The sequence below is a fragment of the Hylobates moloch genome, unplaced genomic scaffold (assembly GCF_009828535.3).
Source record: "Hylobates moloch isolate HMO894 unplaced genomic scaffold, HMol_V3 SCAFFOLD_16, whole genome shotgun sequence".
In the NCBI taxonomy this organism is placed as follows: Eukaryota; Metazoa; Chordata; class Mammalia; order Primates; family Hylobatidae; genus Hylobates; species Hylobates moloch.
Genome location: NW_026652291.1, coordinates 53,580,714 through 53,607,577, shown reverse-complemented (window position 1 = coordinate 53,607,577; position 26,864 = coordinate 53,580,714). Strand labels below are relative to the sequence as shown.

General features: G+C 43.8%; 1 protein-coding gene across 1 annotated transcript in view; it reads right to left on the bottom strand.

Moving 5' to 3' along the window:
- Nucleotides 1-26,587, bottom strand: part of NID2 (nidogen 2) — a 62,374-nt gene extending 35,787 nt beyond the window's left edge. Inside the window, exons 1-7 of the mRNA XM_032179380.2 lie at nucleotides 26,360-26,587; nucleotides 25,456-25,761; nucleotides 18,339-18,571; nucleotides 12,246-12,550; nucleotides 11,805-12,164; nucleotides 960-1,109; nucleotides 284-529 (exon numbers count right to left, since the gene is read on the bottom strand). Of these exons, the coding sequence (XP_032035271.1) occupies nucleotides 284-529; nucleotides 960-1,109; nucleotides 11,805-12,164; nucleotides 12,246-12,550; nucleotides 18,339-18,571; nucleotides 25,456-25,761; nucleotides 26,360-26,587 (1,828 nt within the window). The remainder of the gene's footprint in view (nucleotides 1-283; nucleotides 530-959; nucleotides 1,110-11,804; nucleotides 12,165-12,245; nucleotides 12,551-18,338; nucleotides 18,572-25,455; nucleotides 25,762-26,359) is intronic.
- Between the last annotated feature and the right edge of the window lie 277 nt (nucleotides 26,588-26,864).

The window sequence follows — 26,864 nt, the reverse complement described above, 5'->3', positions numbered from 1 at the left end:
TTCAACAAATTGGGGTAAGAGAACACGAATGTTCTGAATGGAATCATCCTGTTTCTCAGAACAGCTGGGAGAACATTTAGACGAAATCACTGCCTTTCAAAAATCAGTGATGTGAGGTCAAACCATTCCCAACAACCTCTGGCCAGAAAACTACACACATGTGGCTCTAGTATATTAAACAAGTGATTCCTCTGTCACTGTGTAAAGGCCTAAAGACACTACCCCAAGGAGCACCACTGCCAAAGCAACGCTGACTACCGGCCTTCTCAGAGGCCCTACTCACCTGCGAGGCTGAAGCCGTTCTCAGAGCCAGGTTTTTCTAAAGCAAAGAGCCAGCCAAACAGGCCTCCAATTGGTGTGAGGGGGAGGAGGGCCTGGGCTGCTGGCTGTGGGATGTGGCTGATGGCCGTGTAGGCTCTGCCATCATTGCCCACGATATAAGCATGCAGGTCCACGTCAGTGAAGTGCACGGGTGTATGGCCCACGTGGAGGTGGCCACTCACTTTCCCATTCACTCGGTGAGGTGCCCCTAAAAGACAGCAAATCCAGTTAGGCTTGGGCATCATGCTGGCTAGAGATGGGTGTACACAGGTATAATTATTCCATTGACAACTTCCAAAACTCACTCTTTAGCAAGTCGCTTTAATGATTTCCTAACCAACCAATTATCCATCTATGAAACAGTCCTGCCTCCAGTCTGTTTTCTCCCCTCGTCCTTCTCTCCACTACACTTTGGCTCTAATGAGCTGGCAGAAGGAAGCATTTCTGGATAATCCTCAAATTGGGAATCAGCCCAAACCAGTTGATTCCTCAAACATTTATTGAGCACCTGCAAGTTGATAGCACTCTGATTTAAGGAGTGGAGATGTTTGTTCCATAAAGCAGAGCTCACAGTGGTAGCTGGAGACAGGTAAGCAGCAGGAATAGACACACAGGAGTTCCCAGCCCCAGTCAATTACCTTCGGGCAGACAGTGCTTCCCATTTCCATAAAACTTGGATTGGCAGTGGCAGCAGAAGCCAGTGGCATAGTCCGTGCAGAAGGCATGCCGGGAGCATTGTCTGTGGTTGTGTTCACAGGTTTCCTTGTTGGCAGCATTATACGTGAAGACTGAAAAATAAAACAAACTTGCCTTAAAAGGACTAAATGATTCCAATGTCATTGCTGCATCAGGGACACAGCATCTGCTCCATAGAAGCAGTTTAGATCATAGCAAACAGTTTTTGATGTTTAAGAGACTGGCATAACATTCAACCCAAGGGAATTAACCTGCTTTGTCTGCTGGCAAGAAGAATTGCTTACTGCTCCCGGCCGGGTCTCATTGCAGAGTTGGTGAACTAAGATGAGGCTGCACCCGTGGGTTTGAGTGCAGTCAAATGAAAGCAAACCAGTAAGTACATGTTAGGTTGAACTTCATGAAACCACTATTTTTGTGGGTCAAAAGGGCTAAATATCAGCACTTTTATATGGTTCAACCTAAACACATCCTGAGAGGAAGACATAATAGAGAAGCTAACAAATGTCTTATGTCTAACCATCCTTCTTTTAGGTAACACTGAACTTAAAAAAGATAATAGCTGGTCTCACTACCAAGATTGTTTTGAGGGAAGGATCTTAACACACACACCTACCTCAAAGAAAGGGCATGGGGAGAAGGGGACAGAGGAGGGCAAAGCAACAGGGACTCAAGCTATTAAAATGCCCTATGCCCTTGGCAGGGTTTAACTATGATGGGTATGGTACAGGCATGATTTCCACGCAATAGCAGACAGCTTGGGCCCCACTCAGAGATCTTCCAAGAAATTATGGAGGACTAGGATAACCTCAGTGCTCTGGCAGCTGTTTCTTCCATTTCCTACTTATTCTGCCCATTAAAAGAAGAGGGCCATCTGTGCTGCAAAGAAATGGGGAAACTGGAGCAAATGCCATAGTTCATAAAGGAAATAGCCAAGGAGGTAGGGTGTGGCGGGGGTTGTGGATGGACAGGAGGGTGCTTTCTCCAGGGCACTAGGGAATATGCCAATCCCAAGCATGGCCACCAGGAAGCCAAGTGGCTGCACACACCTCTGCCTCCACATCCCCAGGAGGTGGAGTTGGCTGGAGACTCCGGGAGCATGCTGTTGAGCAGGGATGGCATGGAATTCTAGTGTGAGACACTGATGCTGGCATGAAGGAGGACACCCACCCTACTCTTAGGAAAAGCCAAGTGGTAGTTGTGTTCCAGGTCCATCTGGAAAGGAGGAGACAGGAGAGGAGGAAGAAATCCAAAGATCAATCTTTACCCAGTATTCCCAAGGAGAACAGAAAGCAAAGGAACTAATGAGACATAGCATTATAGGTAACAATGTCACCAGGATAAAGACCTCCATCAGCAAATAAAAATATAACAAAGTTAACACTTAAATAGAGCTTAATATATACAAGCTTTACGTTTAACAACTTTTTTTTTTTTTTTTTTTTGAGACGGAGTCTCACTCTGTCACCCAGGCTGGAGTGCAGTGGCACGATCTCAGCTCACTGCAAGCTTCACCTCCAGGGTTCACGCCATTCTCCTGACTCAGCCTCCCGAGTAGCTGGGACTACAGGTGCCCACCACCACACCCAGCTAATTTTTTGTATTTTTTAGTAGAGACAGGGTTTCACCATGTTAGCCAGGATGGTCTTGATCTCCTGACCTCGTGATCCACCCGCCTCGGCCTCCCAAAGTGTTGGAATTACAGGGGTGAGCCACCCCGCCCAGCCAACAACTCTTAATTTGCACAACAACCCTAGGTAGCTTGTTGCTGTTGTTGTTGAGACAGGGTTTTGCTCTGTCACCCAAGCTGGAGAGCAGTGGTGCAATCTCGGCTCACTGCAAGCTCGACTTCCCAGGCTCAAGTGATCCTCCTATTTCAGCCTTTTGAGTAGCCGCAGCCACAAGCGTGCATCACACCTGCCTACTTTATTTTTTGGTAGGGTGGGTTGGGGGGAGGGGTCTCCCCCCGTTGCCCAGGCTAGTCTCAGTCTTGAACTCCTGGGCTCAAGTGATCTTCCCACCTAGGCCTCCCAAAATGCTGGGATTACAGGTATGAGCCACCACTCTGGCCAGGGACAATTTTTTAACCCGTTTGCAGATAAAGCTGAGGCACAATAGACTAAAGCACCTGAAGTCGCACAGGCAGTGAGTGGCAAAGGTGGGATCTGAACCTAGGACATCTAACTTGAGAATCTTAACTGCTACTCTCCACGACCCCTTCAGTGGGACCCAAGTACGGAGATCATGAGCACTAGATTAGGGATGATCACGTGTCTGGGGTTAATCAGCACAGACTTCAAGTATAATTCGAGTCATACTTTATAAACTGGGTTTAATAGTAGAAGCAAGCAGGGAAGATTATCTAGATGCATATTACAGCATGTTGAAAAACAGCACAGGTAAGAAATGAGAGTAGCAGCAGCGGCATTAACTTTTGGACGGTACTGGAGAGCTGCCTGCAGATCCTTGGGAAAGCCGCAAGCTGAGGGTTGGCAGGACAGACAGTGTAGGTTCAAGTGGAAAATCTGATTAGAACACAGTAGGAACGAAGTTATGACTCAAGATTTAGTATAGGGCCTTGATGACTTGGCTAAGAAATTCCAGTTTGATAAAAATAGAAAATTAGGCATGACTCAACTTTATTTGAAGAAGCTTAACTTAAACAGAAAAGTGATATAAAACTCAAGGCAGAAAAAAAAAAACCCAGGATGGATCATGGTAAAATAGATGGCTGTGAAGAAAACTGTATCGCTATTAGTTTAAGAAAGGGAAAAAAACATTTGGAGTAAAAACAAATGAATGTAACTTGGATGTGTCAAAATCTCAGGTTTCTCCAGCTCAGAAATTCACAACTAAATGTAAGGAAGCAGCTACTGGAGGGACTCACACACTCACGAGTGTGCTCATAGCTTAAGGGCCATCAGGACTTTCTCCCAGAGCTCAAGGAATGAGGGGCTGCAGAAAGCGCCAAGCTCTAGGACTCAACCTCAGCCCTCCCTCGGGGGCTTTGTGGAAACTGTGCAAACTGTGTCTTTCAGCTTACTCATCTCTAAAACAAGTAGAGCACCTCTTCCTCACTCCTGCATTGCCAGAAGTCGCATTTCTTCTTAATGTACTTCTGAACACCAAGTAAAAAGGCAATCTGCTACAGGTCTAAAGAACAGCCATTTGGCTGGGCACAGTGGCTCACACCTGTAATCCCAGCACTTTGGGAGGCCGAGGCAGGTGGATCACGAGGTCAGGAGATTGAGACCATCCTGGTTAACATGGTGAAACCCTGTCTCTACTAAAAATACAAAAAATTAGCCAGGCGTGGTGGTGGGCGCCTGTAGTCCCAGCTACTCGGGAGGCTGAGGCAGGAGAATGGCGTGAATCTGGGAGGCGGAGCTTGCAGTGAGCCGAGATCGCGCCATTGACTCCAGCCTGGGCAACAGAGAGAGACTCCATCTCAAAAAAAAAAAAAAAAAAAAAAAAAAAAAAAAAAAAAAAAAAAAAAAAAAAAAAAAAAAAAAAAAAAAAAAAAAAAAAAAAAGCAGCCATTTTCAGAATATTCAGATAAAAATCAATCCAAACTCTACACGCTGTTCTGCCCACAAATTAAGGAAATAACAGGCTCGGATTGTATCTTATTTCAGTTATTTTGTGAAGCCTTATTCTGCAACCCAATTCTTATTCTAAGGCTGAATTATGAAACAAGGAGAGAGAAGATGGAGGAAAGACAGTACAGATATGAAGAGTTAAACTAGGTGGAGTCACAGCTTTTATCTAAGTAAAAAGAGGCAGGGCGATGCAGCCAGCAACTTACAAGTGCAACTGTGCAAAGGTTTATAAATAGATTGGAAGCTGTACTACATTATTATAGAAAAATTATAACAATGAGCAGGCTCCCATGAAAGGCTATTATGAGACTTAAATTGTAATTACAATGAGTTAACTAGTTACTGTTAAGCTAACCTGGGAGTCTTTTTAAACAGTTTTGTGGAATATTGTATTTTTAGGATGGTACTTACTGAGCCAAGAACACACACTCTCTCTTCCAGCTTCATAACAGCCACATGAAGGAAAGAAGATGGATTCAGCCCCTAATCTGGGGGAAGGCAAGGCTCCATTTATAATCCCTCTTTCACACCTGCCTTCGTACCCAAGTGCACACACAGGTTTGCACACTTACCATTTACAATGGCAGCTTGTTAGGTGAAAGGTAAATGCTTCTAACAATTTTCATTCATTCATTCACTAATTCAACAAATATTTACTGAGCATTCACTATAGACCTGGCCCTAGTCTAGAAACTGGGGACATGGCAGGGAGCAAAAGAGACAAAAATTCACATCCTGAAGCTTACACTGTCCCCAGCAGCAGTCAATAAACAAGTAAATTACTTAGTGGGGTGGATGTGTAAGAGCTATGCAAAGAAATACAGCAGAGAAAGACAAGAAGGTAGGAGGGGGCAGGTGTACATGGCTCTTTTAAATAGCATGGTCAGGGAAGACCTCAGGAGAAGCTGACCGAGCAGAGGCCAGGAGGAGGTGAGGGAGTGAACCCCACAGATGAGGGCAGGTGCGGTGCTGTGTCAGGCAGGAGGGGTGTGTGGGCATGTGGGAGGGATGGTGAGAGAAGAGGTAGCCTGGGTCATTCATGCAAGGTCTCAGAGATCACAGGAAGGATTTGAGCTTTCATCTGAGATGGGAAGCACTAGAGGGTTTTGAGCAGAAGAGTAACATGCTCCGACTACAGGAAATCAGACAGGAGCTGGTCCCTTGGTGGTAAGAAGTGCTGGTACAGGAGATAAGAAGGGCCCAGGTCTGGGATATTCTGAAGGTGGAACCGAGAGGGTTTGCTGGTGGATTGGATGTGGGATGATGTTCAGTCCTGATGTGGGAAACTAAAAGGGGGGAGCTGCCAGTTTCTGAGATAGGGAGACTAAGGAGGAGCAGGTTTGTGGGGTTCAGTTCTGACAACAGCGTGAGGCATCAAGGAAATTCACCAAGGGGTGAATAACAACTTACACCCTCAGCACAGCACCATGCAGTCCTTCACACGGAGAGCTGCATTTCTCCCGGTGGATTCCAGAGACCACTGCATCAGGATCACCTGAGGTTTCTGTTAAAAATGCAAATTCTGAGGGCCCACCTTAGACCTACCAATTCCACGCTCCGGGTGCATCCTAGCAATCTACACTTTAGCCACCCCGCAAGTGATTCTCACACCAATTGGTGTTGATAGAAGGCTTGGGATACTCACAAGCCTTGGATTTCTGAGCTAGGTGTTGCTCATCAATGTCGTTAACAAATTTAATCTGACCAATTAGCAGCTCCTGGGGTGGGTAGAATGTTAGGAAATACTCTCGTGCTCATTCCTGGCCATCTGAGAAGCCGAGCTCAGTGCTTACGGCCCACTTGGGCATCCATTCACAAGAATACAACGTGAAGATTCTTTAGTGAATGTAATACAGATGCACAGCAGCCAGATAGCCCTTCCCTGAAGAAGGGCGAGACCTGGAGCTAGAACAGTGCTGAGCCCACATGCAGCTATTTATCCAGGGCGAGAAAAGCCAGACCTCTGGCCAATGTGACTGCTCAAATTTCTATGGGAATTGCAGTGAAACTCAAAGAGGCTGAACTTCTTGAAGGCTGGGAATCAAGATCTGGATCCCAGCTAGATGAGATGTGCAATGAACACATCCAACGAAAAGTGGCACTTTTTCTTTTCAGTGGTCATTTGCGTGTCCCTCCCTATCATGGCTTTGAGTGTATTTTCATGCACTTCTTCCTATTCTAGTAAGAAGATATTATCTCATTTTATAAATGAGAAAATTGAGACCCACAGAGATTAAACAATCTTATGGCTCTAAATCCCATCAAATTGAGGGGACATCAGAATCACTGAAGTGCAGAGGAATATGGCAGGGTCAGACAAGAGGGTGAGAGAGGGCAGGCGCACTTGGCTCTTTTAAATAGTATGGTCAGGGAAGACCTCAGGAGAAGGAGACATCTGGGCAGAGGTCTGGAGGAGTTGAAGGAGTGAGATGGCTTAAAAATGCAGTTTCTGGTTCAGAAGGTAGAGGAGGGGCTTGGAAATCAGTGTTTTTAACCAGGTTCCCAGCTGAGTGAGAGGAAGGTGGATGAGCGCCCACACTTTGAGAAATACAGTTTCTAGTCCATGGCCTCCTCTGGGACCCACACTCTGCCAGGAAGCTCCTGCCATGGAGAGTCAGACCATAAAGAGGTCTGCTGGCACCTCAGGGCACAGCAGGAGGGTGGAGGCTGGCCAGGTTTGAATGAGCTCATTTTGTCATGGATTTGTTAACTGCGGTTTGATAGTTGCTAAAGGATTCTTAACATGAAGACTTTTTAAATCTCACTTTTTTTTCCCATTTATTTTTTGTTTGTTTGTATTTAACTTTTCTCACGTCCTTAATAGAAAGAAAAATGGGGTGGGGATACATCAGAGGAAAGAAAGAAATGCCCTGCCAAAGGACTTGAGACTTGTCCTAACTAGGAGTTCGTAACAAAAATGGAAAATTCTCCTCTGCACTTGTTCTCAGCCATCTTTCAATCTTCATTTTCCCAGAAACACTTAAGCACTTGTCTGCAGCCCTTGGCCAGCCTGCCCTTCTTCACAGAGGGCCCTGGCCCAGCCACAGGGGAGGTTCCATGGTGTGGACCGGGTTCACTGGGCCAACACAGAGGGACACAGGAGGCTTCGTGCACAGGGCTGCCTCAGGACAGCTGGAGTAACTATTAACAATTTTTACTGCTACTTAAAAAAAAAAAAAAAAAGAATGAGCATTTTCACTGCAGGACAAATTCTTCTAAGTTTTCCCATCTCTCAGAATGACAGACTAGATAGAAAAACCATATCCAACTTTATAATGAAAAAACAGTGGAATGCTTTTTCGTCCAGTTTTCATGTTTGTTTAATTTTGATGTGTGTGGCATGTAATGATGCTGGTGGCAAACAGTGATCAGGACCCTGGGGGTGGCCTTTTGCAACTGCTGGCATGACACTAACAGGCTCTCTCCACTTGTGGTGAAGGGAGAAGGGCCCTGCCAGGGAATCTCCTCATACAGGTGTCTTCACAGGTATGGGGGGCTGGGGGATCATGGTCACAGACCCTCTGCAACCTGGAGGTGCACCCAGGGCATGGTCTTTGGCACCTGGAGGGTTGCACTGGCAGCAGAACCTGCTTGAATTCTTCTCAGGGTGGAAGGTGAGCTTGCAACACACTCCTGCAGCCTTTCACAAGGCCAAAAGTGGAGTGGGACTACATGAGGTTTCTGAAAGCCAGGTGTCCTTCCTCCTAACTCATCATGCAGATTGAGATTAAATTAAGCTGCGTATAGCACCGCCTTAGCAGGCTTAAGAATAACTAAGACTCCTATCGGTAAATCTCATTCCTTTCTGCTCACAACACAGGCAGTCCCATGGTCCCAGGCAGCTGAAGCCCTCACTGGCAACTCTCTCACCCCACTGCCTTAATCAACCTTTGTCTCTGTCTCTCTCCCTCCCTTCCTCCCTCCTCATTCCCACCTCTGCACCTCAGCTCTTGTCACTTCTCTGTTCATAATGTTTTCACACATTCTCCCTCTCAGACTCTGACCCCAGGCCTGGCTCAAGCCCCTCCTTCCTCAGAAAGACTTCCCCCACAGCAGTGACACTCCTGGACAGTGCCTTTGACTCTGTATCACCCTACAGCTTTCTCTAATTTCTTTATGACTTTGTTGCAGTCTTGGCCCTTGCTAGACAAGTCACTAAGTATTTCCAAGCTCAGTTTCCATCTCTGTAAAATGGGAAGGATGATAGTACCTACCCTACAGGACAACTTTTTTTTTCCAAACAATATTTCTCTCTGTTGCTCAGGCTATGCAGTGGTACAATCATGGCTCACTGTAGCCTGGAACTCTTGGACTCAAGTGATCCTCCCACCGCAGCCTCCCGAGTAGCTAGGACCACAGGTGAACACCACCACACCCGGCTAATTTTTAAAATTGTTTATAGAGACAAGTTCTCCCTGTGTTGCCCAGGCTGGTCTCGAACTCCCCACAGGACAATTCTGAGGACTAACCGTGATAATGCAATCTAATGCCAAGTTCTCACTTTAGAGCAGCAGGCTGCACTTAGCAAATGCCAGCCAAAACTTCCACTAGAACCGAGTCAGAGACAGGTACATGGCAGGTGCTTGGGTAACTTTTTGGCTTGACAACAAAACTACCAGAGCTCCCTGGAAACAAGACTCCTCAGAGAAAGCATGCTTGCACGTCCATCTACCGCTGTTCTGTGGCCTAGGAAGACAGAGCTCCAGTGTGGCCGGGACATTCCTGCCTGGTATAGATACGATCTGAAAATCTAAATTTCTGAACAAAAAGAAAGGTCTGTAAAATGAGTCCCTAAGGGGAAAAAAATGTAAAAAGGAGTGATATTTTCTGGGCCTTTAACTAAATCTTGATTTCTTGGTTTAGCAAGATGACTACCCTGAAGCTTCAGAGGGAAACTAAAATGTATTGGGCAGGGTGCTTCCCAAGCTCAATTTCAGTTCTCGCAAGTACATGACAAGGTCTTCATTAGCTCTGTTTTAGAGCTGAGGAGAGCCAAGGGTCAAACAGACTATATGTCTTGCCCCAAACCACATAGCAGAGTTGGGAGTCAAGGTCAAGTCCACCCAGCACCAAAACCATGTGCTTTCTATTCCATCAGCAGAAAATGCCAGGCAGATGCCACATGGCTAGGTACTTAGTACTGGGCAATGTTCTGTGTCTCTGCCACTCCCACCCCACAGCTTCCCAGAGGAAGCCCACACTTACCAGATAGACCTCTGAGCCTCCAATGTTTTATGTGAAAGAAACAGTCACTGCATCCCCTCAAAAGTATTTAACAACTGCATGCTTCTATACTTCACACATCCCCCTAAATTCTTTTAAAACAAAAACTGGATTGTTTTTGTCTAAGTTTCAAAAACTTCTAGTTAGATTTCTTCCCCCAAAATGTGTATTAACCAGCTTTTTCACAGGAGTTTTTTGCCATTACCAAGATGTCTATAGTAGACTGCATCCGGCAGCTGATAAATATCATAGTTCATGCCCCACAAGGGTTATAGCTGCACCTCTGTCCTACTCTATGGCTGGTTCCTGAAGCCTCCTGCACTTTACTCCAGTGATCTCGAGCTCTCAGAGCCCAAAGCAGGGTGTGCAGTCCCTTCTTAACCCTTTAATACATGACTCCATAGATCTGCTTTTTAATATTCCCACGCTCTTCCCAGGGAAGGAAATCACAACCCACAAATGAGAAGGCCATTCAGGAATGCATCTTTACCTCAAATCCCTTTGTGAAAATCTTTGATACTTGGCCTTAAAATGTATTTAGAGGAAACTCATACTGTAAATTCTGGAGATTCTCAGAAGGATCTGAAGGTTCTAAAGACTTCCAACAAAATTTACATCTTCAACTTCATGGAAATGTGGTCCCTTAGGCACAAATTAATGCGAAACTCTTTAATAAGCACATTCTTCATTCTCTACCCATCCTCCACCCCATTCCCACTGTTTTAAACCTTCTAAAATTAGTAACAGCAGCCACTATTTATTAAGAACCAGTGAGTGCAGACCTGAAGCCAAGAACTTCACATACGCTGTCTCATTGAATCCTCCCAAGTAATTCCTGAGAAATCAGAGGCTTATGGGTTATATAAGTTACTTCAGGTCACCCAGCAAGCTTGGTAGCCAGGATTCAAACTCGAAGCCGACACTAATGTACTCCCTCGAATCCTTACACAATGCCACATTAGTCAGAAAATATTTTCTTCCCTCCTGAAATTAGTACCTCTCCATGCAATATCCTGCAGATAACACCAGAGCAGAACCCAGAAGGCCCTCTCTGCTAGGTCACCCATGTTTTTGCCACAACAGTGACAGGAAACAGAAAAGGTGGAAAAACATGGAGATTCAGAACAAAGCAGTCACTTCTGACCTCTTTCTTCCTATCAGAGGTCAGAAGAGCAGTCCCTGGAACAAACAATCTGGAGTCAGTTTCCCATTCACATCTTTCCATGCCTGATGGGGAAGAAACAGCTGGCATGACAAGTCTCAACGAGGACTAGAAGACTGACATAGGCCCCGTGTCCGTGATAATTAACCACCGCCTGCTTTTGGCATCTCCCTCCTCACCTCTCAGTCCGATCAGTGAGTCATGAAATGAGGACAAGGCTCCAGGGAGGTTCATGCCACAGCTGCATAGCCGTGAACCAGAAATGACAACAGACACAGGTGTTTAGTCATTTTCTTTCCCTGTGGGCTCTCCTCTCCCACACATCACAAGCATATCTCCCCAACCAAGGGAAGCGTTAGGCTAGTCCCACAACAGAGTATGAATCTGGCATGTTCATCTGAGCCAGCACAACTCACCACTTTAAAAAGCACAAACCCGTCCATCACTGGAATGTGTATGAAGCCGCAAAATGTTTTACCTTTGCTGAACTTTCAAACTGAAATAGTTCATTACACTTGAGAGCATAGCTGGCCTAACAAACCCAGTTTTCCCCCACTCACTTCATGAGGCCCATATTTTAAAAAAACATTATTAATGATCAAGTGATTCCAAACAGAATCTGCCTGCCAAGATTTATTTGGCAAAGGAAATTTACTCTATTTCTTGAAACACAGCGATTAAAAATTAGATCCAATCTTCTTTTTGCTAAACTTTTCACCTACCCACTTAAGAGAAAAATCACAACTCTATGCAAAACCAGCATGGTTAAGATGAAATCTCAGCCCCCAGTTTTCTAATGCACTCACCCTCGGTGTTGGAACCTATGTTGTCTTCCAGTCCCACCTCGTATGTCCCTTGACTTATGGGTGTAGTGTGACCTGAAGCAGGGTAATTTCGAAGAACAATTTCTTTTTCAGGATGAGCTGAGGGAACATCCATTTCCGAAGGCACTGGCCCTCCATCTGGGTAGGGCTGGATGCTTCCATTTTCGGGGTACGGTGGTGGGGTTTCCCAGGAAGGAGCCAGTGAATCTCTGTCTACCTCTGGTGGAGCTGGGCTTCTGGTCCCTCTCTCGTCCCAGGGCTCAACTTGGCCTTTTAAATCTGGGCCCTCTACCTCTCCTAGAGATGTTCCTTCTTTGGTGTGAGGGCCCAAGGTGGAAGATTCTGTTTCAGGATAGAATGGCCAATAAGTAGGTGTTGGATGCAAGGGGGAGGACAGATCAGAATCTGGAGGGGAGGTCCTACCCTCTAAAGGCTTTGTATCCACTTTGGACTGGAAGGAAACATCAACGCTGCTGTGGCCATTCAATGCCTCCTCTGGTTCACCTGGAAGATATTCAGCTTCCTCCTCATTCACATCGTAGTAATCCAAATTGTCCTCATTATAGTCACTTTCCAGGGCTGTAGCATGGCTGAAGGAACGTCCCAGGGGAACATAAGTGTGGGCAGCGGAAAGGTCTCCTCCAACTGCGGCTGGCCTCACATTGTCCATCGGGGAAGTGCTGCCGATATGGAAAGCCCACACTCCAGGTATCCCCAGATTGCTTAGTCTAAATAAAAAGGAAACAGTCATTGTAACAAATGTAACAAAAGTGTCCATTCACCCACCTTCCTAGAAGGTGAACAACTTATTTTAAAACAGAAAGACAGCTGGGCATGGTGGCTCACACTTATAATCCCAGCACTTTGCAAGGCCAAAGTAGGAGAATGACTTAAGCCCAAGAGTTTAAGACCAGTCTAGGCAACATAGTGAGACCCTGCCTCTACAAAATACTTTTCTAAAAAAATTAGCCAGGCATGGTGCCACACGCCTGTGCTTCCAGCTACTCAGGAGGCTGAGGCAGGAGGGTCACTTGAGCCCAGCAGTTCCAGGTTACAGTGGGCTTTGGTTGCAACCACTGCACCCCAGCCTGTGTGGCAGAGTGAGACCCTGTCTCAAAAAAAACAAAAAACCTGAAAGGCTATTAAGATCAGGTTCAGTTTTCACTGGTATATAAAACCAAATAAAAGCAGACTTACATGGTAACTAAAGGGATCATACTGGACTTTTGATGTGAACTACCTTTTATTTAATATTATGTTTCAAAGCTGTATGCCACAGAATGCCAGATCCTCAAATTATCAATCTGCTCCACAATCCAAATGGTTTATCTAAAATCTGGCTATTTGAAAATAAACAAGGAATGTAGGAATGTTTCATCCTTCCTCCACTTGTCTGGAAACTTATAACACATTTAAAAAATGTATGCTTAAAACTCTACCAAATACTGACACCCAAATGACTATTACATACTTTCAAGAGTTGGTGATGCCCCTTCCCTGTGCCAAGTGTTTCACATTCTTCAATACAATCTGCAAGTTAGAGGTGATCATATTCAATTTTATAGAGGAGAAAATAGGTTTTAAAAGGCTAGCTGATCTTCTGAAGGTCAAATAACAAACAATTGGATCCGAATTCAGTTAACACCAAAGCCCATGCTCTACACATCTATGTTATATTATGACAGAAAACCATACCACACACTGCAGTCAATAAGCATCTGAATTATCATTACTCTACAGAATATTAAAGACATTTCATTGTTTATTCACTTGAACTGATCAATTCGCTAATCCACAAAGAATGGTGAGTCAACGTAAAAAATTTCAAATAAATACAAATGCCAAAACCTAAAAAATTTGTTTTTGCACTGAAAAAGTTAAGGAGCAAATAAGAAAGTAGCTTAGAGGTCTTTTAAAGACTTCTGGAAACAGCTCTCTCGTTTTCTCCATGAGAAAAGAACAGGAACTCCATTCAGTTTCCAAATATCCCAATAACCCATTATTTTAGAGTCAATAATATACCCTAAAAAGAACAACTACGTATGATTTCTAAAAATATGGGAAAACTTGAGTGAACAAGAGTCTGGCTAGGTTGAATATGCCAGTTTGTATACTCCTCTGATATTTGCACAAAACACTATGCTCAAATTCTCCCAAGCAATGGAATTTCCTCAGAAGTCAGTCAGTGAGGAATAAGAGTCAATGGCTAAGAAGATAATAAAAACTTCACTGAATTGTATAAGAACAAAAGATCTTCCTTCATTTGGGTGGGTACTCATCATGTTCATGTGGATTTCTACAGTAACAATATTTTTCAGTACAATTTGAAAATGTCTTTCTCTTGTGTGTGTGTTTGTGTGTGTGTACGTGTGTATGTATTACATATATGCTGTGGTTACTGTTGTGGTAAATTTAGGGAAAGAAGCATAGAAAGAAAAACTGATTTTGTGTGCAATATGCTATACATATTTGTTAAGTTCATAAGAATTAATGTTGGTGTTTATTGGCAAGCAAATAAGGAAAACTAAAGACAGTAAGAGAAAATCCTGAAGTTCTGAGGATATTGAGTTTATTATCGCATTAGAGGTGGTGCAACTGTGAAATTTCTTCTTGAAGTTACAAACAGAAACTATAAAATCTTCAAAGAGTGGAAAAATACAGATTATGGCCGATAAAAGCTAAATAAAATAACCTTCTAATTATATATAAATCACTATCCTGGGTTTTGTCATTATGCATGATGGAAAAGTAACAATTTGAGTTTATTTTAAAATCCAAGGTCATTTGGAAAGCTTAGTAATAGAAAGAACTTAATTTATTTCTAGAAAGCAAAATGGGGTTACAAAATGGGATGACAATGCCTTCCTCCCTGGGTTGTTAGGAGAATTAAGGGAGAAAACCACATTAAAATGCCTAGCACTGGCCAGGTACGGTGGTTCATGCCTGTAATCCCAGCATTTTAGGAAGTCAAAGTGGGCGGATCACCTGAGGTTAGGAGTTCAAGACCAGCCTGGCCAACATGGTGAAACCCCATCTCTACTAGAAATACAAAAAAAATAGCCAGGTGTGATGGTGTGTGCCTGTAATCCCAGCTGCTCAGGAGGCTAAGGCAGAAGAAAAGCTTGAACCCAGGAGGCAGAGGTTGCAGTGAACTGAGGTTATGCCACTGCACTCCAGCCTGGATGACATAACAAGACTCTATCTCAAAAAAATAAATAAATAAAATGCCTATCACTGGCCCTAAATATCATAAATACTTATTAACTACTGTCTTGTCTTCCAGAAGATGGAAAAGTATGATTTCAAAATATACACGTGTGAATTCATATTTAAATTTGCAGAGGAAGAGTATGACAAACATTATGAACTATATAATTTATGATCTTTGAGCTCACAGTTGTGAGACAAATTTGAGGAAGAAAACAACTGACTAGGAAAATAACTTTACTCTTAATTACTTATTTATTTAGAGGTAGGGCCTCCCTCTGTCACCCAGGCTGGAGCATAGTGGTGTGATCATGGCTCACTGTAGCCTCAACCCCCTGGGCTCAAGTGATTTTTCCACTTCAGCCTCCCAAGTAGCTGGGTCTACGGGTGCATACCACCATGTCCAGCTAACTTTTTTAATTTTTAGTAGAGATTAGGTCTTGCTATGTTGCCCAGGCTGGCCTTGAATGCCTGAGCTCAAGCAATCCTCCCACCTTGGCCTCCCAAAGCGCTGGGATTAGAATCACCTTGCCCAGCCTAACTTTACCCTTGAGAGATGCATACTAAGGCATTTAGCAATGAACTGGCATGATGTTTGTGACTTACTTTAAAACATTTAAACAGGCCGGGTGTGATGGCTTACACCCATAATCCCTGCACTTTGGGAGGCTGAGGCAGGTGGATCACCTGAGGTCGGGAGTTTTAGACCAGCCTGGCCAACATGATGAAACCTAGTCTCTACTAAAAATACAAAAATTAGCCAGGTGTGGTAGTGGGCGCCTGTAATCCCAGATACTGGGAGGCTGAGGCAGAAGAATCGCTTGAACCCAGGAGGCGGAAGTTGCAATGAGCACAAGATCACGCCACTACACTCCAGCCTGGGTGACAAGAGCGAAACTTCATCTCAAAAAAGAAAGAAAGAAAAAAATGTAAACAAACAAAAAAATGAATATGGCAAAATGTTTACAATGTATAAATCTAGGTGTTGGGCATTTGGGTGTTCATTTAGTTATTCTCTCCACTTTTCTGTATATTTTTGAAAATTTAAATAATGAAAAGTAAAATAGAAGATTATATTGAAGGATATTTCTATAATTTTGATGTACAGAAGTTCTTCCTAAGAATAACACCAAGATCCAAAATCAGAAAGGAAAAGACCAGTAACTTTGGCAATCTGAAATGTACAACTTCCAAATCATATGCCCTTTCTCAGCAATTCCACTTTTAAGAATTTATTTTAGGGATAAATGAGAATGTGAGCAATGTTTATTATGCTGTTTACTGCAATGATATTTAGGACAAGAAAAATCAGAAATATGTGAAATGTTCATTAATAAGCTGTCTTTATACACACATGACATAATGTTTTGTAGCCTTAAAATGGTAATATAGACAGACATCTGACTAAAAGACCCCTATAAGAAGTGATTAATGTGAAAACACCACTTATATAGCAAAAGAACCATTTTGGTTTTAAAAGTTTTGTATATACCTAAATTCTAGAAGGACCATTAGCACTTGTTATCACTTGAAGTAGTGATCATGGGTAACTTTTACTTTTATTTCACATTATTCTGCATTGCTTGTACTTTATTATTTGTATTAAGCAGGGATTACACTAAAGAAAAATATGTGAGTCATTTGGCCCCATATCTTACTCCGCTTTTGCCAAGCAATTCAGAGATTTCTGGGAAGTATCAAAGATAAAAATGAGGGAAGGCATGAAAGGGGGTAAGTGGAAATGCTGTCTGTGTGTTTATGTGTCACACGTGATTGTGGGTGTTAGTTCCAGGAGACCTTTACGGTTCTGCTCAGGGAACACAACTGCTTTTTCCCACAGGCCTTTTGGCCCCACTGTCTCCTGTCTCCTGTGTAGATGCCAACACTTACCCACAGCTCTGTAATTGTTGATCTATTTGTCTATCAACCCTAACAGGGTACAAGCTGCTGGTGTGCAGGACCAGTGTCTTAGAAATATTTGTATTCCATGAGCTTGGCCATTGTGACCTCTCTATAATGCCCGAGGAATAATAAATCTATGAGCTCCCAAGTAGAAGAGGAGGGTGGAACCAGAGGAGGGAGAGTAAGGAACTGAATTTGCTCCAGTATCCAGACTAAGCGGCAGCCTAGATGGAGCCCTAAAGATGCCCAATGTGGATCATAAGGATGGGAAAGGAAACAAGGACTCAGCAGAAGATAAAATAAGTAGTTCAGCGCTCCAGACTTGAGCTTGGATTTTGGCTTTGCCACTTAACTTTGAGATCACAGGCAATTTATTTGACTTCCCTAGGCTCCTCTGTAAAATTGGGAAAATAGTAGTACTAACCTACAATTCTTGTGAGTTTTAATTAAGATAACATCTGGAAAGTGTTTAGCATGATGCTTGGCAAATAGTAAGTTTTCAATAAATGTCAGCTCTGAGTAAGCAAATCTGGCTATAGTGATCTCTTTTTGGTAGCTGAGCAGAGTGGATGGCATGCTAAAAGTGTAAGGTGTTTCTATACCTACCCAGGATTGATTTAATGAAGCCAAGAAGCGGTTAAGGGAGGCCAGGAAGTAACCAATGTATTCTGTCTGGCTTCTGTATTCAGGAAACGAATAAAAGCAAGGGCATCCCTACCCACCTCCCCACATGCCCTCCAAAAAACCCTGAAGTCAATAAATATCCTACTGGCACTATCTGTACTGGCAAAATGCAGAAGAGTTTATTATTGCACTAGCTAAGTAAGCCCTCTGGATCATTCATTCATTCATCCATCTACTTATTAAATGCCCATTATGGGCAGACACTGATGAGTCTAAGGAATGGGTTCAATTCACATTAGGTAATACAGCCAGAGAGACATCCTCAGACTTCTGGAAACCTATAAATCTTAGTTATTTTTCCTGCAAATTACATTACTCAATTTAATGTTTAACAGCATCTGTCCAAAAGACTAAATCACAATGTTTCCTCCTGTGAAATGATTAATCTGGAAAACCTCAAACTGGGCAGTTTATGACCAGATATTTTTATGTGGTTCCAAGAGCAATGTTTTTCATAGCAAGCCTCAGTGGCTCTACAAATATACACACATACTGTTCTGTTTCCAGTATCTATACCCAATAGAGCAGGCAAAATAAAGGACCTTTTATGTTTTGGTGAACTTGATCCTTCCAGGGTTTAATCTAGTTCCTTGGTTTTGACTTGATGCCTTACTTAGAAGCCACCAATGTATTATTTAATGGTCTTATGGTCACTTGTGTTCAGGTGCTTCCTAAAAGTCCTTATATTCAAATAGGAAAGGGCTTCAGCTCAATGTTACTTACTGATAGAGATTTTTCACAGACTGTTCAGTGCTAGTCAAGCTGAAATATGGTCCTTCTGACTTCAGATCATCAGCCTCCCCTCGGCAGAAGCCCACCCGAGCTGGAAGCTGAAGCTGGACATTGTAAGACTCTTTGGGGCGGGTTCCAAGGAACTGCAGGCCGTTGGCAGGATAAAGAAAGAGGGCGTAGCTATCAGACCGATCAGATGCCAAAACTGCCTGGAAAGTGTTCAGCTGTGAGGAAAAAAAAAAAAGAGAGAGAGAGAGAGAGAGAAACATCCTGTAAAAAACAAATAAAAGAAGAAAGAAACAGAATGCAAGCAAAGCATTATAAAGTGCAAAGAATTTTCCCCTTTTTCAGGATTCCTCCAAATTGTTTTTAAACATAATCTTCTTTAAAATTTCCTCTTCAAGTTACTAATATAATTTCATAAGCAATATTATTTATTATTGCAAATATCATTTGTCAATTTAGATTAATACTTGAAATATGCATTGGTAAAACATAGGTTAAAAAATATATACTTTTTAAGGTTTCAAACTTCTCTCATCCAAACTCTTTCAGAGCTAAGAGCAATCAGCAAAATTTACTTGTCCATCCTGCAGTCACCGCCCTAGTTTATAACCCTAGGCACTCAGCATCTCTCATTTGCATCATTCATTCATTCATTCATTCATCCATTTATTAAATGCCCACTATGGGCAGGCACTGTGTTAGGCACTAGTTGGTCAAAAGGCCTCCTTACTGTCTCACAGCCTTACTCTCTTTCCTCTTCCATCTACCCTTTCATACAAGCATCAGCGTTATCCTCATTTCACAGATGAGAAAAAGACACAGAGGCTAACAGGTCTTCCTCAGGTCAGGTGGCAAGTATGTGGTGGTGGGCCAGCCAGCTCTTGAGCCCGCACCCTGGACACCCTAACCCTTCCTCAACATGCCATTCAAGGTGAGTTGTAACCTGGCTGCATACGTCCCTCCCAGGCTCAATTCCACTGCATCTTTGTCAGACTATTTAAGAGTCCCCATTTGTACCATGTCCTTGGATGCTTCCACACTTTGCTCATGGTTCCCTGTGCCTAGAAACCCTCCTAACCTTCAAATGCTGCCACTCAGAGGTGTTTGTGATTCCCTATAGAATAATTTCTGTTCTCTGAACCTCTGTAACACCTTTATGGGCATCTCTAGTGAGCATTCACCTCATTATGCTTGGTTAGTTGTTTATATGTTTGTAAACACCACTCATTTATTCATTCATACACTAATTCAAACAGCCAAGTGTCTACTTAAGCACCAGACATTATGCTTGATGCTGAGGATGCGAAGGAGCAAAAGACAGACTTTGCCCAGGAGAGTCGCACGGTGTAGGACTGGGAAACAGCCATGGTTGAAATTGTAGGAGAGTCACCGGAGAAGGTGGTAGAGGCCACAGAGCCGGGGTGTGTATCCAGGACCTCAGGGTGGAGGTTGGGAGGTGTCACAGAGGCAGCCGGTGAATGTTATAAACACTGCAGGAGCCAACACAGACCAGAAAGGGACCAGGAGCCTGAATCAGCTGCCAATTCAACACCCAGGTCCTTATAGGATCACTCCTTAACATTCTGTTTACCCTCCTATTTTCAACAAGATGAGATTTTTGCCTTTACCTTCATTCAGTGACCTCTCCTCCTAAAGATCTGCCAACAGTGCTTGGTTCTCAAAAAGCTGTTATGTTTAGGCCTCTGAAACTCTCTCTCTCTCACTAAATCACACTACTTTTACAATTTAGTAAGGAACTGAGAAGGTATTTTTAAAACACAACTTACTTCATAAATAATGTGACTCTGAGAAATATTATTTACTGGTAAGTATCATTACCTCTCCATTCTGCTAGACAGACAAACTCGGGCACAGAGAAGAACATCACATTTCACTGAAGGAAACAGCAAGGAAGGAATGGGCTCTTCCCTTTGTTCTATCCCACAGTTGTTCTAGCTCTTTTCTAATGTTAATTTTTCCTTTCAATGTTTAATTTCAAAGTAGGGTTTTGAGGTTTTGCTAATAGGATAAAGAAACATAGATGTGACACACTTTTCAAGAGAAAATAAAATGCAATCAGCCGTTCTCTAACCCAGAAAAAACAACATCTTGCTTTGCTTCTTTCATTCATTCAATTCACAAAGTAACAGGGTGCCTAGTATATTTGTTATTGTTCCAGTTGTTGGTTGTTCATCAGCAAAGCTTGACTTTTCCAAAAACAAAAAGCAAGAAATGTTTTTAGAGCTTCTCAATGCTAGGAAGCCACAACTACTGCCAAATATAAACAAAGGCTGTTCTGCCTCATGTCTATCCATAAGATAGTCTACGTCATCAACTAATGTGGACTCAATAACTTCAGAGTTGTACATTAGTCAGAATAAAGAAAAATCAACTAGGGAAAGAAAAGTACTAGAGGAAGGAAAAAAAAAACCCGTTTCAAAAAGCTAAGCTTTCAAAGCTCCTGGCATTGATCTCCCATAATAAATGTGAGATAGGAGAGAATCCTGGTTCTAAATTTAGAGAAATTCCATAAGATAAGGAGGTTGTAGAGACTGAAGAATCGAAGGGAATGTGGAAGAGGGGAAGAGAGTAGTAAACAGAGCTGTGAAGAGGAGAGTCTGACTTTTTGCTGTGAACTCTGGGCATTTAGCACTTTATTTTTATTCGTTCATTCAGCCAACCAGCCAACAAATTCATTTCAATTAAAATTGACTCAACATCTTCTATATACTGTCCTTGAGATGAGCACTCATTATGGGTGGCAAGTATTTAATTTCTTTGTCTCCACCAAAATAGGCAAATATCAGAGGAAGGAAACAACTTCCTTTTAAGTAGAATTTATGATCCCAAAGTACACGCCAAAAGAGTTTGGCTGTTTAAAAGCCACCCACACACTAAATGATCACTTGTAAAGTTCTCGGTCAGTTCTACAAAATTCTACATCTAATTGCTAAAGAGCCCACTTCATGAAGTCTTGAAGGGCCCCCACTCTCAAAAAACTCCTTGACTGGCTTCCAAACAGGAAAGGTCCTCACATTCCTAGATACGAGCCTCTGCAAGGGCCGCACAGGCTCTGTCTCCAAAGAGAAGCCCTCAGATGGGCTGCCAAACCTGACAAACGAGTCACTGGTTCCCAGCTCCCCCAGGATCCCAGAGAGGAGAGAGGGGCCTCCACGGGCAGAGGAGCAGCACAGAGAGGATCAGGGTGAGTGGCTGCAGGCCCTGTTATCAGAAAGAGAGAAAAGCCAGAGCCCTCTGCAGAAACCAGAGCCTGACTGGTACAGGACAGGACAGTCCTAGGTACAGGACATCCCAATCAATGTTGAAGTGACACTCATCAGAGCCAGGCTGATGCATACAACATACACCCCTCTAAGAGTTTCTAATTTTTGCAATTCATTTAATTAACTGCAGTTATCTGGCCAAAAATCAGAATAGTGACATCCTTTTCTTCAAGAGGCTTGCCTATAGAGGCTTATCAAAATGAAAATGAAAATGAAGACTCCTATAAGAGTCACAAAGTTCTCTTTGTCATCTTCCTCAGGGCCACATGTCCTCTAGAGCTGTAGGATCATTGGGTCTGGCCTCCAGTGTTTGCTGTGAACACTAACCTCCATTCCTTAGTGTAGTTCTTCATCTCCCACTGCCAGTAGGACACTGTCACATGTGGGACTGTCCCTTATTTATTTTACTGCACTAAATCCTACAGATCCTGCCAAAAATTCAAAGATAAGTGCTGAGTGCTATCACATTCCTAATACTATATCCTTCCTGATACTCTTCGGCAAAACGTCAGCATTTCTAATTTCCATATATGGTTCAGCATTAACCAATTTCCATATATGTCTCTATTCTCTTCATCTTCACAGTGATATCTCAGACTCAGGCTGAACTCTCTTGGATAGGCTGTAGACCTCCCCTCTTCTAAATCTTGTCTCCAGAAGTCAAAAAGCTACGATAAAATCCTGCTTTTACCTCTCATTTTGTCTGTGAAATCCAACGACTTCCACCAATGACTATCAACCTTTGAACCAAGTCAACATGCCTCAGTCCCCACCCACGTGGAGGCCTCCATTGGGCAATGTCTTAATTTGTCTTCTGTTGCTTACAACAAAATACTTGAAATTGGGTAATTTACAAAGAAAAGAAATTTATTTCTTACAATTATGGAGGCTGAGAAGTCCAAAGTTGAGAGGTCACATCTGGTGAGGGCCTTCTGGCTAGTGGTGACTGCAGGGTGCCAGAGTACTTAGGGTATCACATGGCGACAAAGCTGAGTGTGCTAATGTGCTAGCTCAGGTCTCAATTCCTCTTCTTATAAAGCAACCAGCCCCACTCCATGATAATCCAGTAATCCATGAATGAATAAATTAATCCATTCATGAGGGCAGAGCCCTCATGACCCAGTCACCTTTCAAAGGCCCCACCTCTCAATACTGTCACATTGAGGATTAAATTTCAACATGATTTTCAGAGGGGACAAATATTCAACCGTAGTGGGCAACCTTCCACTCATCTGTCTTATGTTACTGCCTGTGACTCCTTCATCCATTTCTCTGGCCCCTTTGCTAATAGGTTGCTCTCTCAACCTTCTCCTGGGTCATGTTCTAGCTCAGAACAATCTCTCTTGCTACCTCATTCTCAATATCCATTCTTTTTAGCCCTTTCAACCTGACTTAAATTCCAGATAAACAAAACACTCCCCACACTACAGAGATCTATATAACTCGGCTGTCTCTAACCCCATCCCTAAAATGACAAAAACAAAACACTCCTCTTTCCCCACAAAAAGCACAGCTAAACATTAGTCCTCTACATCTCCCATTAATAAGTATTTCAAAGGTCTACATCATAACTTTTTTGCTCTGTGAACTACCTATGAGAGTTCAAGAAATCTCAGATTAACTGAATTGACAAACACTATTTGTTCACATTTTTTTCAGATACAATTACACCTTGATATTCCTGCAATATCAGGTGCAACATCTGGTCATGCCCAACAGGAATATCCATGGAGAAAAAGGGCACCAACTGCAATTGTTTTTAATGGCAAAGATGCCATTGCTTTGAATCTTCCAGTTTCCAGTAACTTTGCAATATAAAATTAGTAAGCCAAAATTTAAGAACGCCATGTAGAACTCAGTCCTTCAAGCAAATTAGATTACTGTTTGCCAAAGTCTATATCCAAAGAACTATTAAAAGAAGAACTCAAGTCCCAGAGCTCTTTAAAATATTGGAAGAACCTTCAATGTGGGTAATTGAAAGAACATCCCCTATCCAAACAGAATCCTCCTTTCTTAATGAAACATTCTGAAGCCAACTAGCACATGGTAATGTCTGCAGGTGGATTTTAATTAGAAAAGTAAAAGAGAGATGGAATTTACAAATCTTTTCTACCCTAAACCTCCCCCACCCCAGAAAAGGACCAGACAAAAGTTTTAATTCCAAAAACCTTGCATTTAAAGAGTCCTTATGCAACATAGAGAGTAACAGGATGGTTACCAGAGGCTGGGAAGGGTAGCAGGGGTCAGGGGAACGTGGAGACAGTCAACGGGTACCAAAAAAAAAAAAATAGAAGGAATGAATAAGACCTACTATTTGATAGCACAACAGGGTGACTATAACTTGTGATAACAGGTTATTATAGTCAATAATAACTTAATTGTACATTTTTAAATAACTAAGAGTGTAATTAGATTGTGTGTTATGCAAAGGATAAATGCTTGGGGGGGATGGATACCCCACTCTCCAAGATGTGATTATTACATATTGCATGCCTGTACCAAAACATCCCATGTACCCCATAAATATATACACCTACTATGTACCCTCAAAAATTAAAAAATAAAGAGTCTTCATACAAAAGATATATGTCACAGCATCCTTACAAGACAGAGATCAGTGACATGGGCAAGCAACCTCACCTCTTACAGGGGGCATGTACCATCCTTCTATAGTGAAGAAGCGTTTCCATAAGTTAAAATTGAGATGAATCATATGATTTCAGCCCTTAGAGTATGGCATTTTAGATTCAGGTCTAATTCCATAGAAGGAAGCCCTTACTTTCTTCAGGAATGAGGCAGTTCGCCATTTACCAAGCCACCCTGGCCCCACTCATATCCATTTGGAGGACTTCAAATGTTGATGACAAGACTAAAGACCGGGAGCCTGGGATTTTTTGATTTCTGCAGGTAGAGACTGTAAAGCACATTGAGAGCAGATTCCTATAAACTAGGAAACATGTGAACTGGTGCCTGGAAGGCAATTAGGCAGAAGTAATCAAGAACTTTACCAAAAGTGCATCCTCTCTGACCTACCAATTGCACTTCCTGGAATGTCAACTAAGAACATGTGCAAAGATTTAGCTTTTTAAAAAGTGATTCACGCTATTATTTATAATAATGAAAAACCAGAAAAAGCCTTAATGGCCCAACACTGGTTGAGTATACTGTGGTAAACCCACCGTATTATACAGGATAATAGCAGGATACAGTAGTATGCATCATTATAAATGATGTTGTAGAAATACATTTATTGACATTGAAACATATTCACAATACACTATTCTGTGAAAAAAGCAAGTTATAAAACAGTATGTGCAGTGTAAACTCATCATTGTTAATAGGCCGCAATAAAGATATGCAGAAGAAAAAACTGAAAATGTTCGCAGAAAAATGTTTATCAGTGGTGGGAAAATGAGTGGTTGTTTTCTTTTTTTAAATTATCTGTATTTTCTGATTTTTCCCCTTCGATGAACATATAATTAGAAATACTTGTATACTTAGAGATGGTTCTAAAAATAAGCAACCAAACAGTAAATTGCCTTATGTTCAAAGGGGCTCCCACATCTGCACTCCCACTCTCATATCCGCTAAGCATTTTTTTCCTCAATGGAGTGACCACCTGCCAGGGCCTCAGAAGATGCCTACTAGAGACAATATCTTTCCTCACTTCCAAGCCACTCCAGTCCTGCTGCCTCCAACGTCAGGTTTAGCGCAAGAGTAGGCTCAGAAACAACTCCGAGCCAGTCCCTGGGTTGCTGCCCCAGAATTCAAGCCCATCCTTCAATTTCCTCAGCAGTCAAATATCCCTGGTCACTTACCTCTCCCGAGGGCAGTGCCCCGCGCTTGACCTCCTCGTAAGCGCCCACCTGCTCCCAGGTGGCCAGGAAGGCGTGGGTGGGGGTAAAGCGCGCAGAGCGCGGGAAGCCAGCGCGCACATAGCGGGCGGCCAGGCCCAGCACTGCCGGGGAGGTGTCCTCTCGGTACAGGACTCGGCCTCTGCCGTGGCTCGTGTCGATGTCGGCCAGGAAAGGGGCGATGGCCGGGAAGTCGGTGGGGAAATCATAGTCCACATACTGCGTTTCCCTGGGGAAGTCCTGAGTGGAGATGATGCCGTTGGTGCCCACCTGGGAGATGAGAGGGACAAAAAGGTGACGGTCGCTCAAGCCCAAGGACGCTACCCTTTCGCTCAGGGAGGGAAGGGAAATGACTTAGGCAAAAAGCCTCCCATTCCCCACAGGCTAGGGAGTCTGGATTCAGGGAAACAAGCGCAACTTTTGCGACTGTCCCAGCTCCGCGGTGCAGTAGGTCCAGGGGCCCTAAAACTCGTTCACCTATCTTCTCACTCCCCTCACAACCCCAGAGCCCCATGTCCCCGGAGAGGAAGCCTCCAGGTCTGAGGAGGGAACACCCCAGCTCCGCAGACGGGCACAGCCTTCTCGCGGTCCTAACTGCAAACCCGCTGGCCGCCCTAGCAACGCCACCTTTTCTGCCTGGGACGCGTACGTGGCTGCGAATAATTCTTGCTCTCCCCTCCAGTTCATTCTTGCTGCCCTGCAGCAGCGGGGCAGGCAGCGGCATCGCTCTCTGGCCGGGTCCCACCGCAAGGGTGCTGGGGGTCTCCGGGCGTGGGGTCTGTTTCCTCCCCTCTGGAGGCAGGGTTTCCGTGAGACCGACCCCAGGGAAAAAGCTGCGGGAAAAGTGCCAGGAGGGGGCTGAACTTACGTAGAGGTTGCTGAATCGGGCTTCGTAGAAGTGCAGCGGATTCGCCAGCTTCACCACGGCTGAGCTTTCGTCGTCGCCTTCCTGCAGGAGCTGGTCCCCCCACGACTCCCCGTGTGGGAAAAGCTCGTCTGAGTGCAGCGCCGCGGCCCGCGACATTAGCAACGGCAGCAGCAGTAGCACTGGTAACAACGACAGAGCCGGCCGTCCGGCCACCCGGTCCCCCTCCATGCTCGCTCGGCCGTGCGCTTCCCCGCTGCACAGCGCGTCCCGCCCCGGCCTCCAGCCCACTCTCCGCGCCGCGCCAGCCTCGAACCTGGATCTCCGCGGGCGCCTGGGCGGGGCGGGACTCCAGGCCCACCCAGCAAGCTAATTGGCTGAGGCCCTCGGCTGGGGACCAATCACCGGCTCTGAGAAAGTTCGGCAGTGGCCACCACATCTGGTTCTCGTTAAGTTTTCTAAGGCAGCGGCCGCAGAAGCAGCGGGGCTGGCGGAGTAAAAGCTCCTG